The following is a 19,425-nucleotide window of genomic DNA, read 5'->3' as shown; positions in this document are numbered from 1 at the left end:
TAGAGTGAGACTTTATTTCAAAACTAAATAAATAATTTAAAAAAGATACTCTCATATTTCATTTACAAACACTAGAAAAAGTCTTATGCTCCAATTTTATCAAAACACTAGAACTGGGCTTATACATATTTCTAGAAATTTTTGCAATACTTACATATTTGCAGCTGCTAACTTTTATGACAAAGATAATATTTCATTTTGCTTAAAAGTTGATGCTGAGAGGAGGAATTGTAGTTAGGAGTATTTCAGCATCAGTAATTTTTTATTTTCAGGAACATAAAATATGATTAACATCCACTGCTTGTATTTCTTGGCAGGTTCAGTTGTATCTTACCCAGATTTTCATTTTAGTACAATTAATCCATATAGGTTTAATTAGGTAGATTTAAATGATCATCAAATGAGTATACTTATTTGGCAGCACAACAGTGGCTCAAAACCTACAGGATTAAAAACTTTGCAGTTTGGCTTATCATCTATATCCCTGAATGATAGTTTCCACAATCATCAAAGTAATCTTTAAGAATTGCTAAGAAACCAAATAATGAAAACATCAGTTTTTAAAATAATTTTAAGGCATTGAAATAGGAAAAAAATAGCTTTTTGGAGAGTCAAGTTTTTATCAAGACTCCTTGTAATTAGATCTCTTTTTCATATCCTTAATTTTGATTGTCTCCTGTAAAAGTATTAAGTAAGGTCAACATAGAACCTCAAAATAATTATTTTTATAGTTGAAGTATCCTTCCAAACATTTCTTCAAGCAGTACTTTTGTACTTTTTTTTGTGGAGTTTGAAACCATTTTAGGGTGACGGGATTTCCTGTTTGGAGGACTGAGCTGGAGGAAAAAGGGGAGAGGGAGAGTACCCTGTTACAGAGAAAGCAAAATACTGTAGAAGTGGATTGCTGAGTATCTTGTTCCTTGAATGCACTTCAACACTGCACATTAGTAAGCATTAGAAAGAATCAATGCAAACATTAACTTAGCTTTCTCAACATTATAGTCTTTAAATGAAATCCTTTAGATTTAAATTGATTGCTATAAAAGGTTTACTTTTTTTCCCTTCTTGTATTTCCAGGGGCATACTATGCCACTTAGCTGTGTATTTAACTTCATTTAGCCTCCATCAAGGACCTGAAACAAAATGCTTACAAAGAATGCTATTTTGTCTTGGCACGGTGGCTCATGCCTCTAATCCCAGAATTTTGGGAGGCAGAGGTAGGCGGATTGCTTGAGGCCAGGAGTTTGAGACCAGCCTGGCCAACATGGCAAAACCCCATCTCTACGAAGAACACAAAAATTAGCCGGGCATGGTGGTGCATGCCTGTAATCCCAGCTATTAGGGAGGCTGGGGCACAAGAATTGCTTGAACCCAGGAGGTTACAGTGAACTGCACTCCAGCCTGGGCAATCAGAGTGAGACCCCGTCTCAAAAAAAAAAAAAAAAGTTCATATTTTGATACTAGATGGTCGTTAACTTTGTAATGTGGAGTTTGAGACCACAATTACCCCAGAATTCTATAAAGAGATACACAGTTTATTTTTGAACATTCAAATTTCAAGTCTCATAAACAAAAATTTTTAAAAAAAATGTTTCATTCACATTTTCAACATCAGTCTATAAAGAATTTTCTAAGAATGAAACACAACTTATATACCTAAATATGGGGCTTCCCTTACAGTGGTCTTGAGAGGTTTATTCATTCATTTAGTTGATGCTTTTAAGATTCAAAGTATTTTTAGAATTTAACAAGAAATGCCTATTATCCAGAAGACAGTTTTTCTAAATGATGCCAAATCCTCATCTTTTGAGAAAAGGTATGGCTTATGGTAAGTCATTATCACTCAAAGTAAGAAAGAGATCAAACTACGTATTACCATTTTTTCTTACATGAGCCATAACTATAAATAATAAGTACATTTCCATATGTCTCTGAAAGAGGAATTTCAGAAAATCTTTTGGGTTGAATAAATTCCAGGCAAAAAATTGATCTCAGTTTCACCAACCTACAACTTAAATGAAGAACATATGTAAATAAGTAACACTGAAAAGATTGCTTTTTATAAATTCATTAGTGACTGGCATATTACTAGAATAAAGAAAAAATAGAAAAAATGACAATCTCATCAGTTTTAGTCAACTACACCCAAGTATATCTATTGAATACTTTAAAAATATTGAAAATATATAGGAAATCCTAAAGCTGTTAAAATTCACACCTAACCTTTTAAAAGTATTTATTTTCCATTTTCAGAATAGCATTCTTGAGTATAATTTAAAAAGAGTGCTGGAACTTGAATCCCCAACTGGGACTGGAACATTTACAGATTAAAAGCATTTTAAAATTCCTGTGTGGCACACTACTTTCATAGGATGTGGAGAGGGGGAAAAAAATGCTCAATTTGCAGTGAATGATTAAAGGGAAGTTAAAAGCTAATAGATCTCTCACTTAAATACTTTTAAAATTTCTCAAACTTGACTGAGGCTACATTAAACTATGCTCCCCTACCAACTGCTAGTCAAGCACCTATCTAAAAAATATGGCTGCATGTCCAGGGATGGATGGTGGCTCACACCTGTAATCCTAGAACTTTGGGAGGCTGAGGCAGGAGGGTCGTTTGAGGCCAGAGTTCAAGACCAGCCTGGGCAACATAGTAAGGCACCTGCCTATAAATAAATAAATAAACGTTTATATATATATATATATATATATATATATATATATATATGGCTGTGAAAAGTACCTTACCCCAAATCCTTAACTTTAGTTGCAAGGTTACATTGTTTATATTCATATAAAAAAATTGCATTGTTTCTCAAATATATTATCAAGTTCTATCATTAAAATTTTTAATTGGCTTGGGGCATACAACTCACCTTCAATGGATATAATTTTATATGTTAAGTAAAATGCCAAGCATATGGTTTAAATCTCTTAAACTGAATGCTTACCTTTAACACCTAAGATTTTAAAATTTTCTCTAGAAATATTTGCATTTTAAAATAAAATTTGTAAAAAAAAATCCTATTTTAGCAGGCTTGATTATATCAACTGGTAAAACTTTATTTTACAAGCAATAGGAATTGGATCAAATGATTATTATAACCCAGGGGAAGTATTTTGTAACCACAGCAAATGCCGTTATACATACTGCCAATACAGATTTAATAGACAATACTGAACTGTACAAGAGTTATTTATTTTTCCTTAATCTCAAAGCTATTTTTAGTAATACAAAAAAGCCATATTAACATTTTTTTTTTCCGTTAGAAAACATGATGTACAAAACTTTGGATGAAAAGATACGTCAAATTTCATTTAATCGCTTGGAGGAAAATCCACCAACTCCATCAATACCACCCAAAGTGTTTTAGGCAGTGAATAAAATCAAAATAATGCATCTTAATAAATTCCAGCTGTTAAAAGAACAAACTCAGCAATATATAACAGTTTGCTACACAGGATTTTTGACTATTCACTTTGGGAGTTATTTTTAAAAATCTACTTTTTTACTGAGTCCTACTACACACCAGGCACTGTACTTGGCCATCTAGGTAACTAAGAAAAAGTTGGTTAAGATACGAAAGGCTCATAAATCAGTCCTTTGGTTACCAAATTCAATTTTTAACTTTCAAACATCCTCCAAGATCAAGAAACCCTAACTAAAAATATACACCCTTCTAAGTGTTATTTGATTTTATTAGTAGCAAGGGTGTTTGGTAAGGTCATGAACCACTATTTTTGATCCATTATTCCAATTAAGAGTGTGTGTCAAAAGCTAATTTGTTATTTTTCTAATGAGTTTAAGATTTGGCATTCAGTTGTTACACATGTGGTTCAATGATTTATCATGAACCCTAAACTGCACACTGCTCAAAAACAGCAAAACAGATGTGCATTAAATGAAATAATGGTTTTTAATACATATCTTAAAATTCAATCAGTTTAGGGTCCAGTGAAGAAAAAGATAACCAGTTACCGGGTGGTAAAGGGCAGAGGAGGTAAACTAGTAAAGATTATTAATATTCAGTGAAGTATTATTGTCTATCTTATCCTTTGAGTAACAAGATGCTAACACACTTGGAAAAAACAAAAAACAAAAAAAAAAAGCTTAAAACTATGCTAAAGGCCCATGAACTGACATCATCCATTCAACACCATTACTTTGTTACATAAACCTGTTTTCTTAAGGTATAACATATTAAGCAATAATTTGGAAATTAGCCAAGCACTAAGCAATTACAATAGCAAGTAATACACCATCAATTTTTGAAACACATTTGGCCACATTTCATGACCCATCTGCACTATGGATTCTATAGACTCTCAGTTTAAAATTTGTTTCTGGACCTGAATTACAAGAAAATGGCTTTATGAAATTTTCTCATAAGACATTTAAATAGTCTTAGGTTCACACCCCTTTTGTTCTAAATGATTTAATCTGACATGCTATATAACTACAATAAAAATAATTATGTTCAATTCTTAAATGAAAACTAAATGCCAATAAATGGTAACAGATTTGACATGGAATGTTGTAAGATCTTCCGCTACGTAATCTGACACTGCGGATTATGAATTTCAGAGCTTGAAAACTTCAGATTAAGAACCACAAGAAAATTTACTCTTGATGGCATGCAAGATCTTCCAAAAAATTAACCTAAGACCTAGAAGTCTCAGTATTATTAGAACATAAAAAAACACAACAAATTTGTACATTTTATTCACATTTATTTTTCGCTTTTAGTGTGCTCACAGAAAATTAGAACACCTTAAGCAGGAGTTTAATAGCAATTTTTGTAAGCAAAGTTACATTCCATCTCTAAGTCAAATTGGTCAAAGCTTCTCCAGTATTTACAAAACATGATAGACAAGATGCTACACAAAACCATTGCATCTGAAGATTTTTTTTCCTTTATTCTCAAAGACGACTGGAAAAGAAAGCATTATCTGCTGTAATCAAAAACATACCACAGTATAAACAGTAACCATTCCACTTATCACAGCTTGGTTGAGTTTAAAATTTGTGTTTTAAAAGGTCCAAGATGACTGCAGTTTTACAAAAATGGGCAGGGTGGAAAGTTGCAAACTTCATGTGCTTCTGGATATCAAGATTTGTTTTTATACAATAGTCACAGTTAAAAACACCCTGCTGGTAATACATAATTACACTTTATTAAGGTCATAAACCAGCAATAAACAATAAAGCCTATACAACTTGTAGTTCTACTTAATCACTGACTGGTACAGCTAACATGAGATAAGTGAAAAGTTCCTATGGTTTAAATGAACTCCTAAGACTATGATCGTTTTTTTTTTTTAAATCTGGGTATTGGTGTTTTTTCTTTTTTCCTCTTTCCTTCTTAGTCAAGACTTGTAGTGTTGTAAACCTGCCTCACAAAATACATGGTAATAACTTTTCTTTAAAAAAAAAAAAAAAAGACAGCCTTTACACCATTTCTAGTGGCACATTCTTTTGGCAATGTTATGCACCACTCCAATTTCCCCATTGTGACCCCTATCACTTCATTTGATATCCCTTTTTGACCCACCCATCTCCTTCATATATGGGCATGTCCATAGATTGACAAAGAAAGTTTACATTTTTGAATAAAGATGCAAAGTATGCAAAAACATTAATACTGATGCGAAAAAACAAAAAATAAAAGAGAAACAAGGCAGAGGAAGAAGGTGTTTAAGCTCTCCTCCACCTGTTGGAATGGTGGTTAACAGAATGATTTGAGATGGGATCTGTGGGGGTGGGGGGGGGAGAAAAAAAAATTTGGTGCTTAAAAAAAGTAAAATAAAAAAAGACATCTTTAAAATCAATCCCTGGTTGTAGACAAGTTCTCCAAAACCAGTACCTGGCACCACTCCAACAAACAAACAGGGGAGAAAAGTTCTTCGATTATCTCACAAAAGCTTGCTCTTTTACTCTGCCGCCTCCGCTGGGGGGGCTTCTGGACTGCACTCGGGCTGGGCCTCCTGTGACGGGGCTGCGCAGGCTGACGAGGCGGCGGCGACCGCGGGCTCCTCTGCGGGGGCGGCCTCCTGCTCCGGGGGCGCGCCAGGCCCGGCGGCCGAGGGGGCCTCGCAGGCTGCGGCGCTGGCCCCGGCCTCCTCGGCCTTCTTCTCCTCTACCTTGCTGGGCTCCTCGGCGGCCTTGGTCTCGTCGCTGGCGGGTGGCTTCTCTGGCGCGACAGCAGCCTCCTCGGGCTTGGCCTCCTGCGGGTCGCCACCCGCCGCCCCCTCCTCGCCAGCTGCCGCCTCCTCGCCCGGCGCCGCTGCCTGCTCCCCGGAGGCCGCGCCCGCCTCGGCGGCGGCGGCCGCAGCGGCGCCCCCGGCGGCCTCGTCCTTGCCGCCTTCGGCAGCGGGCGCCTCGGCCTCACCGCCTTCTCCAGCCTCCTTCTTGTTCTTCTTGAAGGAGAAGCCGCTCAGCTTGAAAGACTTCTTGAAGGAAAAGCGCTTCTTTTTTTTTTTCGGGGTCTCGTTGCTGGGCGAGGGCGTGGCCCCATCCTCGGCCTTGGGCGAAGACGTCGAGGAGGCGGCCGATGCGGCCTCTCCCTCCGCGGCCGTGGGCGAGCCGGGCTCCGCAGCCTCGCCTTCCGCGGGGGCCTCCTTCTCTACCGGGCTGGCCCCAGCCTCGGGGGCGGCGGCGGCCGGCTCATCTTTCTCGGCTGCGGAGGGCGACGCCGCCCCACTCCCGGCGGCCGCGGGCTCCTCCTTGTCGGCGGCCGGGGCGCTGCCGTTGGCCTGCAGCTCCTCCTTGGCGCCCGACTCGGCGGCCGCGGGCGAAGCGTCGCCGTTTACCTTCACGTGGCCATTCTCCTAAGAGGCAGAGAAAGCGGGAGCGTCACTGAAGCGGCCGGGGCGCCGCCATTCCCGCCCCCAGCCCTGGGCCGGGAGGGACCCGCTTCCCCCTAAGGCCCCTGTGGCCATCGAGACCCCACCCCCGCCGTTAGGGGGAGGCGCGGGTGGATGCCCAGACGAGAGCCCCACGAACGAGGAAATGGGCACCGCTGCCTGGAAACCCCCCCTCCCAAAACACAGCTGTAGCCCCCAAGTAGTACAGTGACCACCCAGCCATTCAGCAAGTGCCCTAAAGATGAAGTAGTCCGAAACGTAGCAAGCAAAGGCTAACCATGCCAGCCCTCGCCTTATGGGGGGCTTTGGGGAAAAAAGGTGCCAAGGAATAGTTGACACAGCAAACGCCCTTTGGAAGAAGGCACAGAGCCAGAGCTGGTGGTCCGCGCCTACGTTTCACATCCCTCTTTCGCCCTAAATACATAAAGGCCTCTTCAAAAATACCAGGAATTCCCAGGGGGACCACAGCACTCGAGCCAGGAGCCCCTCCCCGCACGGGGCCCTCCGAGGTCCTGCGCCCGCTCAGGGCCTTAGGACCGGCAGGGGGCGCTGTGCCTCCACTGCGCCGCGCTGGGGGCAGGCAGGCGAGGAGGGGCGGAGTCGCCGGGCCACCCCGCCCTGCCCAGCCGGGCCCTGCCCGCAGGCCGAGGCGCCCCCGAGCCCGGATCGCGCAGCTCAGCAGTCCGCAAACAAAGCTCAGGTGGCTTCCTGGCCTCTTGGTCGGTCCGAAACCAACAAGGCAGGGGGAAACCCATTATTTCTGAGGTCTCGCCTCTGCTTCCACGCCCACCTTCCCCTGTGATTCTGCGAAGCCTGGGCGCTCCTCGGCGGTTCATTTTGCATTTTTAACGGGTTTAAAGGCTCTTGGCAGACTTCGCTTTCCCCAGTAGGTTAGAGCAGGCGAAGCGACACGATCTCTTCTCTAGGAAAAGAGGCGTGGTGGGTGCCCAGTGTTTACGAAGCAGCCACCCATGGCCGACCTCTTGGGTCCACCCAACCGTAGCTATCTGCCTGGGTCCGGGCAGCGCCAGGCGGCCCCCCGCGGGTGGTCGAGGCGCCACGCACAAGAACAATCCCGACCCAAACGCACGAACCGCCTCTTTTTGACCATCTGGAAAGGTTCTTAAAGGACCCCCGTGTTCCCACCCCACAGATACCATTTAAAAATCAAATGGGTGTGTAATTCCACAGACAGCTACGAATAAAGATTTAGGACAGTGGGAAAGCCCCATCAAAAGGTACCGAAGCCCTCTGTCCAACCCCAGCCAACCACCTTTCCAAGAACCCAGGGAACGCCGCCGCGGCATACAATAAGACAGCCCTTCCCTCCTCGCCTTTCTCCACCACCATCCCCATTGCGCCCCCCTTTCCCGACTCCCCCACCCCACACACACAATCACACCACCAGTTCAGAAATCTCGAAGACAATCTCGCTTCGACAACAAACCCGAGAGCCACCCAAACACCATTGTGCCCCCAAACACAAATGCAACCTGGCTGGGGGCGGGGGAGGAGGGCACCTAGCTAGTCACGTTCTGCCAATCTCCAAACCACGCCATTTTAGACGATTTATCACTCCTTTCCTCCCTTCTACTCAAGAATTCTACAGGATTCTAAGGAACCACTCCTTTGGGGTGGGGGGAGACCCCTGCTATAAAAAATACACAATTTAGGCTATCCATTCCATTCAACTTTCAGACTAGAATCCAGCCACACTCCTCTCCACTAACGAGCCTTGGGAGCCACCAGGAGGGAAGGAGAGACAGACACCAGGTAAATGACCACAACCACAGGTAGAATTTACCTGCCCGTTCGCTTTGGAAGGCGACGAGGCCACAGCCGCCTCCCCGGGCCTCTCCGCGGCGGCTTCTCCCTTCGCTGCGGTCTTGGAGAACTGGGCACCCATGCTGGCTTCTTCAACAAAGAAACTCAACAGATCCAAGAGGGGAAACAAAGAGCCTCGGGTTGGTGTAACGACGGGGCGAGCAGCAGCAGCAGCGGCGGCGGCAACAGCGGCAGCGGCACACACACCGGAGGGAGGGGGGTGGGGGTGGTGGAGAAGACAGAACAGAACCGATTAAATACACTCCGGATAAAAAAATTTTAGTCGAAGAGATCAAAAAGCAGCAGCACAGGAGGGAGGGAAAAAGGGTGGAAAAGTCGAGCACAAAAAAAGGAGCCCAAGTGTAGTTCGAAAAAAAAAGAAGTAATAAAAAAATCCCAGATTTGTAGCCGCACTGTAGACAAGAGGAAAATGGAGAAATCTCCCTGGTTGCTAATAAGATGCGGGGTCCAACGCCCAAGTGCACAGATGAATGGGCTCGCGGGCGCTGACGCGGCCCCCGCGCGCGTCGGCCAATCCGCGCGCCGCACACAAAGCAGGGGGCGGGGTCTGCGCGCCTGGCGAACAATGGAGCCGCGCTTTGCAAACGGTTTGAAAATCAGCCTCAGACCGAGAATTAATGTCCTCCAAATAAATAAATCAATTAAAAAATACATGGCACTCGCCTCTCTCTGCTTGAAAATAATAATGCATTTCTTGATTGCTTGCTTTGTTTGGAATTAATTAACGCGGGAGGGGGGTAGTTGTGCATCTGGGCGGAGAAAGCGTTAACTTGACTCGCATTGACTCTCTTCGGTCTATATCCGTGTGTCTCTCTCTCCACTCGCTCCCCTCCCCCATCTTTCCCTGTGTTTATGTGTATGTGTGTTTATGCGAGTGTTGAAGACAATGGTCGTGATTTGTGTGTTTGCAGCATGCTTTCTTTCCTTCTTTCTTTTTCCATATTGGCTTTACAGATAAAGCGCAGGGTTGGTTTCTTCAACTGCTGCAATGGTTAAATCGTCCCAAATTGAAAGGTATTTAAACCACGAAGATCGAATTTCATCAAGCGAGATCGCAAGTTAGAATTAGGTCTGTAGGCCAGATGTGGAAAATGCAAAAGCGGCAGACAGCGAAGCCACACTCCCTTCCCTCTCCCACATTGGCATGCAATAAAATATTTTGAGATTGGCCTTGGGCGCTCAACAAATTCCCCCTTCTCTGGCTATTCCCAGTTAGTAATAGTTTTTTTTCCACAATTCAAAGTGAGAGCCATTTACAGAAGATCGAAACTCTTCGCATTTTATCACTGTTTGAAATGACATAATTTTCCTCTGTGGTGAAATGAGACACAGCCTCAAGTAGACGAATCCATATTTACAGTTGGGATATTATTCGCGTCAATATGGATCGTTTTCAGCCTACTGCCAGAATCGAATGGACTCTTTTTGAACGTGTGAGTGTGTGAATGCGCACGCAGGCGAATGTGCTCCTGGAAGGAAGGGAGGCAGCAATGATGACATTCTAAACCGGATTGCAGTTCTAAGGAGAAATGTTCTGCATGTTGAGAGATAGCAAGATCCCTGAGCTCTCCAAGTCTAACTTGGGTTAGAGGAAAAGCTTCTATAATGGTACACAGGATACCTCCATCTGTCACTGCACTCCTTGCCACCGAAGTACCAGACGCTATTTGTGTGTGAGAGACAAGGCACTGACTTAAAGTATGGGGGGTGAGGGGAACCAAGGAAACAGCTTAATAAGCATTTTCTTCCCAAAGTTTTCACTCGTGGCAAAATCAGACCACCTTTTCTCGTTTACATTTGGTGATCCTGCAAGAAATAATCTTTCGCTTATGAAGGTGAGAAGCAGTCGAGGGAATAGTTCATTTCTCCTGGTGCTAGCTCTGAATTCTCAAACAGTTTTATTTTCTGCTCACTGTAGGGAAATAGGTCACACTCTGAGTGAAAAAGACGGTTGGTTCAAGCCAATAACTCTTTGTTCAAGCGTTGCTTTGAAAATCACCAAGCTGAACATTGTTACGTGAAGCTTCGTCTTCTCACTGTTCAGTTCCTTCAGATGCATAATTCGACCATGGTCATATTCCCCAGAGCTGATGTAAAGACGTTTCCGTAGAAATGCATCTTGCCAACAAACGTGTTATTACCCTTAAGAGAGCCCGCTGGCCTGGCCCACGACCCCAGCCGCCAGAATGGACGCGAATCCCTTGTATTAGCAGTTCCAACTTGAAAAGCCAACTGGGCTGATCCGACACCATCATCCAGGTGATTCCCAAAAGCCCATTTAAGGCTCTTGATTTCCCCCCACCCCCAACGTGAATCATGCCCCTTCCTCTGCATCCCCCTCCCATTTTAAATTGAGGTGACTGCTAGCTCGCTTTCGGATTTTCTCCCAGACGCGTCCTTCGCCCTCCATTTGGGGGCTGCTTTTATTGCTCCTTTGTTACCAGGCTGCCGTGTAGCTTTCCCCCCTTTTCTTTCTCGTACGCCTATTTGCCTGGTATCGGCTGGTCTCCCTGGCAACGGCCAAGGAAGATTCGGAACACTGGGCCGGGGGAGGGGGAAGAGGCGGAGCCGGCGCTGGGGGGTGACGGAGGGAGGGGTCGGGGGCTGGGAGTGGTGGAGGGGAGAGGGGCAGAGTGAGAGACTGGGAGACAGACTGCGAAGCAGATGGCCGCGCGAGGGGGCGGGGTGAGGGCGGGGCGGGGCGGGGCGGGGGGGACAGCCCTAGCGTCAGAGGCGCGAGAGAGCCAATCAATTCCCGCAGCAGCTCTGGGGCAAAAAAAAAAAAAAAAAAACTGTAAACACATAAGTTCCCTCCTCACGAGCGGTCTGAGTGTCTAGTTTACGGTAGGAAAGATTTTTTTTTTGATACGCAAGCGCATTCTAAGGTAGCTGGAAAGCCGACGGTCCCCAGCAAGTGGCAGGCGGAGGCTCCTTGGGGGCGCTGCCGGCGGCCGCTGAGGGCTGGGCCACCCTTTACCCAACCTCCCCCAGCGACTAGCGTTGTCCAAGCAGGGGATTTCTTGAGCTTATGGGGAAGGGGGTCCCGGCGGAGGATGGGTAAGGAAGAACGGACTGGCAAATGGAAAACGGTTCTTCTTCTTCTTGCAAAACTGTTTAATGACAGGGAAAGAAGGCCAAGAACTTGGAACTGGTAGGGAAGCAGCACAGTACAAGCGTGGCTCCTCAGGAGTCTGGTGTGCTCACACGCAGCGTTAAAGGTTTCAAACAAAGCGCCAAAAATGTTTACAGAAATATGACTAAAGAACCCAAGAGTTCATAGTGAAAATGTAAAACCGGTGTCTGTAACCAAACCAAATTAATAATGTAGGAAGAAACGGTCGTTTATTCTTCATTTGTACTCCCCTTTCACCCTGCCCTAACATATTTGCAAGATAATAATAATCTGTGTATAGGTTTCTTTAGAAAAAAGAGCAATTTATTTAAGAGGCCTGTTATTTTTCTGTAAAATGTTAGCGTTGGAAAGAATTTTGGAGACTATTCCACAAAATCTTGAGGGCCCAGTGTGTCAAATACAATAATCTAGATCTTGTTTTCATATCATTGAACAAGATAAACTCGGTCTCTGACCTCAGGGGGCTTCCATTTTAGAAGATCATCTACTGAAGTTGAACTGGAGCACCTGGCTTCCCCCTCTCAACGATGAAGAAATAGGCACGGGAGAGTTGCCAGATTCTCAGAGGGCAGAGCCACGAATAGAGGTCAGGCCCCTTGATGACTGAGTCCTGGCTTTTTTACCACTGCCAGTGCTGCCATCTTCCCTTGATGGCACAGATTCACTCAGTAGGTCAGTCATTCATTCCTGAAGTATTTATTAAGGTCTTCCTAAGTACGAGGAAAAAGGCTTTAGACATCAGCTTACACCAGGGACAAATATGGACATGGTCTTTCCTCTCATGCAGCTTACATTTGTATTATTGTTTCTTAAAACTTCTTAACATGTGGAGAAAGAAAGCAAAAACAAGATTAACTGTGTGCTTAAAAAACAACACAAAAGATGACGACCACTTTGTAGATTCCAAATTAAATACACCTTTTTCACCTGGAAGCATTCATGCATTCACAACATATGCGATCCCACTGTGCAGGCAGTGTTCTGCTCCATCCTTCATCTTAGATTTTATGCTACTTGAAATTTAATTCCACAGAAATTGATTAGCTTGCAGTGTGGTGGGGAAGAAAACAGACGCAGCCCCTCAATTCATTTGGCAAGTATTTACTGAACTCCTATCATGTAGTAGGCATTTGGGAAGTATCAATGAACAGAACAGACAAGAAATCTTTATAAAGCATGCATTCTTGGGTGGGGAGAAAAGCACAAGTTGAAAAAATGTAAGCCAGCAAATTATATGAAATGTTAGAAGTCTGTAAGTGTTGTGGGAGGGGTGGAGTGGTGGGGGAAACTAAAGCAAAATAAGGGAGATGGGAGTTCAGGGGAGAGTTGAGTTGTAATTCCGTATAGACAGGGTCTCACTATGTTGCCCAGACTGGTCCCAAACTCCTGGGGAGTCCTAAGGTCTCCCACCTTAGCCTCTCAAAATGCTGGGATTACAGGCATGAGCCACTGCCCCCAGCCTGTAGTAGGAGTTTTATGAGTTTTTAAAATTGATACTAAAACTGCAACCTTCTTTACTTTTAGATTTTGTTTTAGTGTTCTTTATTAACTATCCAGTAGTACTCAACTAGAAAGATTCTTTCATAATTAGGAAACATCAGAGTCGCTGTTTATCTGTCTGAAGAATCAAGAACTAACATACCTACAACAGGAGTGAAGTTTCTGGCGTATTAGATCTCCACATGGCCGGAATAGGTGATCACCACAAAACCACTACAAACAAGAGTGTATTTTTTGGTCACTGCTATTCAGGCACACCAACTGACATATATATATGTATGTGTATACACACACACGCATACACACACACACACACACACACATATATATATATATATATATATATTTTTTTTTTTTTTTTTTTTTTTTTTTTGAGACAGGGTCTCGCTCTGTTGCCTAGGCTGATCTAACTCCTGGGCTCAAATGGTCTTCTAACCTCCTCCCCAGCCTCCCCAGTAGCTGGAACTATTTGTTGTAGAAACAGGATCTCCCTGTATTACCCAGACTGGTCTCTAACTCCTGGGCTCAAGTAATTCTTTCACCTCAGCTTCTCAAAGTGCTGGGATTACAGGTGTGAGCCATTATGCCTGGCCAAGAATTTTCAATATTTGAAAGAGTAATCAAAGAGTAGGACATAATATTAGAGACAAGTAAACAAAAAGTACGAAAATTTTTAAAGAAAAGTTTTATCCAGAAATTTTCAATCAAAGCTTATCCATAGTAGCATTTCTCAAAATTTGCAATACTTATCCTCCAGGGATAGGCTGAAAACTTTCCATATAAACTTTTGGAAGAACGGAATGAAGGTGGGGGATTGGGGAGGGCACAGGGATAATTCCCTTTCCAACTTTGTTCTCAGAGATAAGAGGTAAGTAAATAAAGAAAAGCAATCAAAGTTTTCATTAAAAGGATCAGGCGATCAGGGTCCTGGTCTTATAGAGTTACCTAGTCACTTTTCTCATTGTTCTTACCTGGCGGACCAGAAGTGGAAGTAAAACATTCACATGGAAAAAAGTTGAATCTTCAGCATGATAAGTATAGGGACCATACAAAGGGTAACTTTTCATTGCTTTTTTAGTCATAAATACTTTCTGATATTAAAAAGGAGATTTAAACAGTGGCTGAAATGAGTTATTTGAACTAATCTATGGTTCTAGAAATTAAAGTATAAAATCAAACACTTCCTTTATTCCAAATGACAATGTAGTTTTAAAAAAAGATGTATTAAACTCGTAGAAATAACTAGTGGCAATCAATAAATAGAAAGTTTTTATTAAGCTACTGCTAAACTAGAACTTTAGTAAGGGCCCCTCCAGTTTGATGGACTTTTCAGTGCCTTCAACACTCTATTAGGTTTTGTGATGAGATGACTGGGAAGGACTTCGTTTGCTCAGCAGATATTTATTAGGTACCTACTTTATGTCAGGCACTGGTGTACAGTGATTTGCCTCCATTACATATTAGAATCCCTACAGTAATCTTATAAAATAGAAACCATTACTCCCATTTTCTTTGTAAATCAAATCCCTGAGGCATAACATAACATGCTCAAGTTTATGCTGTTCATAAGTGGTCTGGACTGGGTTCTCAGTCCAGCTCTTGATGATTCCAAACCTGTGACACTGTTTCCCTGACTACATTATGCTGCCTCAGATAAAGTTAAGAATTTTATGGGATGTTTCCAGCTTTTGTGAAGGTTACAACAATGACCAAGATACACTAAAAAATGTCTGAAATATATTAAATATTAAACTTTATGTGTTGTAAGAGAAGTATTTAGGGCTACATCTACAAAGTGGGAGTTAGCATTCAAAGAAACACACACATGCACAAACAGAATCCGACAAGTCAGATTCTTGAATCTGGAAACATCCTTAGTAACTTTATCCAGAATATTGTCATCACAAAACATATTTTTGGACAACTGAATAAAAACATAAATGGTTGAATTGTGCCAAAAACTTACCTCTACCTTTCCTGGGGCAAAAGTGTGAGTGTTGCTTGGAGCAGAGTGAAGCTTTTTGGAATGTAGGTAAAATAGGGTGTAGAGAAAGGGAGAGAATGTTACAGTTGGGAAGAGAATCCAGATATGAGATGCAGCTGAGACAGGAGATCAGAGGTAAGAACGTATAGCCCTTCACAGCGCCACTGTGAGAAAACTGTAAGGATTCCTGGGATGGATGGGACTCATGGTCGAGAATGTAACGGGTGATGAAAATGTGACATTCTTCCATTAAGGCTACAGTTGGAATTTGATTTACATTTTGATTGTAGGTGTAAACGCTTGACAGTTTTAAAATTTCAATCACTATTGTATATATTATTTTATTTAATACCCACAGTAAATTCAGAGATCAATTAGATCAATTAGGTGAATTCCCAGTTATAAGGCTGTTAAATAATTTGCTTAAAATCCCAACTACAGGCTGGGCGCGGTGGCTCACGCCTGTAATCCCAGCACTTTGGGAGGCCGAGGAGGGAGGATCATGAGGTAAGGAGTTCGAGACTAGCCTGACCAATATGATAAAACCCTGTCTCTACTAAAAATACAAAAATTAGCCAGGCGTGGTGGCATGCATCTATAATCCCAGCTATTCAGGAGACTGAGGCAGGAGAATCTCTTGAACCTGGGAGGCAGAGGTTGCAGTGAGCGGAGATCACGCCACTGCACTCCAGCCTGGGTGACAGAGAGAGACCTCATCTAAAATAAGAAAAAAAAAAAGGTCCCCAATCTCAACTATGGCTGGTCTGGGTAGCTATCTTGTGGTCTGAGACAGACAGGGACTTTGTCACTGCCCTATCCTGCTGTCTCTGCCTCTTCTACATGTCTTCCACTCCTCTTCCTCTCCAGTGTGTGTATGTGTGTATTTTTTTTTAGATAGGTTTTCGCTATGTTGCCCAGCTGGAGTGCAGTGGCTCTTCACAGGCCTAATCATAGCTCACTGCAGTCTCAAACTCCCAGGCTGAAGCTACTCATCTTCCCAAGTAGCTAGGTCAACAGGCATGCACCACCGTACCCAACTCCTCTCCAATATTGAGGAAAAGATACGTAGGGCAAGTTTTCAATTGACTTTGGATCTTATTCTCATTGCTTTAAATACGGCTTTTATGCCAATGACACAACAATCAGAATTTCCTATCCTAATAGCTAACTGAAATTCCAGCTCTATACTTTCCATTGTCTCCTTACTGATCTGGTAATTGCTGCTTGTATATTTCTCTCCACTTTCTCAAAGTTAGGTTATTGTTTTCCCATCTAAACCAGCTCATCTTCTGAGTGATCTGGTGTACCATGTCTTCCACTTTCCAACCGAGATATTTTATAATGAGTCCAAAGTCTCCAGGAAAGTTGATGATTTCCTTCCCTTCCTTTCCTTCCCTTCCTTCTCTTCCTTTCTTCCCTGATGATTTCTTCAGCTTTCTTGGAGACATTTTGGACTCATTTCTCTCCACTTTTCAGGCTAAGAATAGAACCAAGTATAAGACCTCCTTAGGTTTCAGTATGGTTAAACACTCCACTACCAATTAGAATTTAAAACAAAAAATAAAACAAAACAAACCCTGAAGATTTTGCCCATTTGGTTAGTTTATAAACCTCTTTTCACCTCCATCATTTTTCATATCTCAAGCACATGTTACCCTATGTTGCTTTTTCCTCTAAAATTCCTATTGATTAGACTTTACTAAATATAAAAATAATTGAGTATCAAGGAGAAGACTGGAATTCTCACTGTATAATTTGTTATTAGCTCAGAGCACCCCATGGATTATCCTTGTCAAGTTGTGTTGATTTATTTTCCTTTCAAACATCTCTGGTATTTTCTCCCTTTCAAGGACTAAAACTCAAGTCAAAGTTCTTGATGTTTTCTGCCTGAATTACCTCTTTGGTCATTGTTCCCCTCTCCAGGGCATTCAATGCCATAAATATCTCTCTTGTCGCATCTCTGATCAAAAATTGGCTTCTAGTTGTCTGGGATCTAACCCTCCCTGCCTGACTTCCAAGGCTGTTTATAATCTGTCACCATAATCTCTAGACAGAGGACCAGTTTGGCTCACTGAATGATGATTTATTAAATTTTTCCTTATAATTGTTTTAATTTGCCTCCCAATAAAGAACTAGTAGTTACACGTTTTTAATATAGACCTAATAAATATACTTTATAGAGAAAAGATTGAAGAATTCCAAGATACTTTATAATTTAAAAAAATTTAGGAAGCCAGTTTTCCACCAGCATCTGTCCCTCTCTCCTTTATTCTCCACAAAATAAGCAGATTTCAAGGAGGTTGTGAACTGATCTCCCTTTTTACTGAGAAGAGAGCCTTGTCTTTGAACTTCTCAGGGTCCTGTCACAGTCTTTTATGTTTGTCTGACTCAACCACAGCAACAGTTGCATCAGTAGGGGCAAAATGTCCTCCTAAGAAGCAGAGAAGAGAAAATGACGATTGATAAATAATAGACATTGCCTCCTGATTATGGTGACAAGACCAGTTTTCCTTCTTGATCAGAATATTTTTTTTCATGTCCTTAACATTTTATTTTCTAACACTAACACTTAATTTCTTTATCTACTGCTTTTTCCTACTGTAATTTTTTTTTTCTGAGATATAGTCTTGTCTCAGTCACCCAGGCTGGAGTGTAGCAGTGCAATCTTGGCTCACTGCAACCTCTGCCTCCCAGGCTCAGGTGACTCTCCTGCCTCAGCCTCCTGAGTATCTGAGATTACAGGCATGCACCACCATGCCTGGCTAATTTTTGTGTTTTTAGTAGAGACAGGGCTTCACCGTTTTGGCCAGGCTAGTCTCAAAGTCCTGACCTCAGGTGATCCTCCCGCCCGGGCCTCCCAAAGTGCTAGGATTACAGGCCTGAGCCACTGTGCCCAGCCTGTACTGTGGCTTTAAATGTCATGAATGTTTAAACTGTAGAGTGACCATTAATCAAATAAAATGGGTAGTAATTTTCCCTGCATCTACTTTTATATTCTTTTCACCAAATGGCCAAAAAACAAATTTTTTTTTTACAACTTTTCATTTAAACAATCCATGTTATGGTAATTGTGGTGTTTTGAAAACATCCAATAACAAGCAGGATAAAGAATTATTATATTCTAGACATCATCACTACTTTTCAAAAATAATTTGATTTTCATTTTAACTTCTTTTTACTAATACAATCAAAAGATTCATTCAATTTAGTGGGGGAGAACTGTAAAAAAAATTCTTGGATATCAAATAGGCAAATACCTAGTTAAATTGTTTGGTCTGTATCTTTTTATTTAATGTTTTATTACAAACTTTTAAAATTCTTAATGTGCCCCTCAGGACTATTTCATGAAACATATTAAAATGCAGCTTAATGGGGATGGCATTGAATGTATAAATTATCTTGGGTAGTATGGCCATTTTCACAATATTGATTCTTCCTATCCATGAGCATGGTATGTTCTTCCATTTGTTTGTGTCCTCTTTTATTTCACTGAGCAGTGGTTTGTAGTTCTCCTTGAAGAGGTCCTTTACATCCCTTGTAAGTTGGATTCCTAGGTATTTTGTTCTCTTTGAAGCTATTGTGAATGGGAGTTCATTCATAATTTGGCTCTCTGTTTGTCTGTTACTGGTGTATAAGAATGCTTGTGATTTTTGCACATTAATTTTGTATCCTGAGACTTTGCTGAAGTTGTTCATCAGCTTAAGGAGATTTTGGGCTGAGACGATGGGGTTTTCTAAATATACAATCGTGTCATCTGCAAACAGGGACAATTTGACTTCTTGACCTAGCCATCCCATTACTGGGTATATACCCAAAGGATTATAAATCATGCTGCTATAAAGACACATTCACACGTATGTTTATTGCAGCACTATTCACAATAGCAAAGACTTGGAATCAACCCAAATGTCCATCAGTGACAGACTGGATTAAGAAAATGTGGCACATATACACCATGGAATACTATGCAGCCATAAAAAAGAATGAGTTCGTATCCTTTGTAGGGACATGGATGCAGCTGGAAACCATCATTCTCAGCAAACTATCCCAAGAACAGAAAACCAAACACCGCATGCTCTCACTCATAGGTGGGAATTGA

At 42.2% G+C, this 19,425-nt stretch overlaps 1 protein-coding gene across 1 annotated transcript; it reads right to left on the bottom strand.

The window, feature by feature from the left end:
• Positions 1–3,046: 3,046 nt before the first annotated feature.
• Positions 3,047–9,232, bottom strand: MARCKS (myristoylated alanine rich protein kinase C substrate). The gene is made up of 2 exons (XM_030928583.1): positions 8,669–9,232; positions 3,047–6,828 (listed from the first exon to the last, which is right to left on the bottom strand). Exons 1-2 carry the CDS (start codon positions 8,768–8,770, stop codon positions 5,932–5,934), a joined length of 999 nt encoding a protein of 332 aa, XP_030784443.1. The 5' UTR covers positions 8,771–9,232; the 3' UTR covers positions 3,047–5,931.
• Positions 9,233–19,425: the final 10,193 nt, after the last annotated feature.

The sequence above is a fragment of the Rhinopithecus roxellana genome, chromosome 4, assembly GCF_007565055.1.
Source record: "Rhinopithecus roxellana isolate Shanxi Qingling chromosome 4, ASM756505v1, whole genome shotgun sequence".
NCBI classification, from domain to species: Eukaryota; Metazoa; Chordata; class Mammalia; order Primates; family Cercopithecidae; genus Rhinopithecus; species Rhinopithecus roxellana.
This window is presented reverse-complemented; position numbering and strand designations above follow the sequence as displayed.

Coding starts and splice junctions, on each gene's coding strand:
- MARCKS (XM_030928583.1), bottom strand. CDS start 8,770: ATGGGTGCCCAGTTCTCCAAGACCGCAGCGAAGGGAGAAGCCGCCGCG. Junction 6,829..8,668: donor CTTCCAAAGCGAACGGGCAG/GTAAATTCTACC, acceptor TCTGCCTCTTAG/GAGAATGGCCACGTGAAGGT.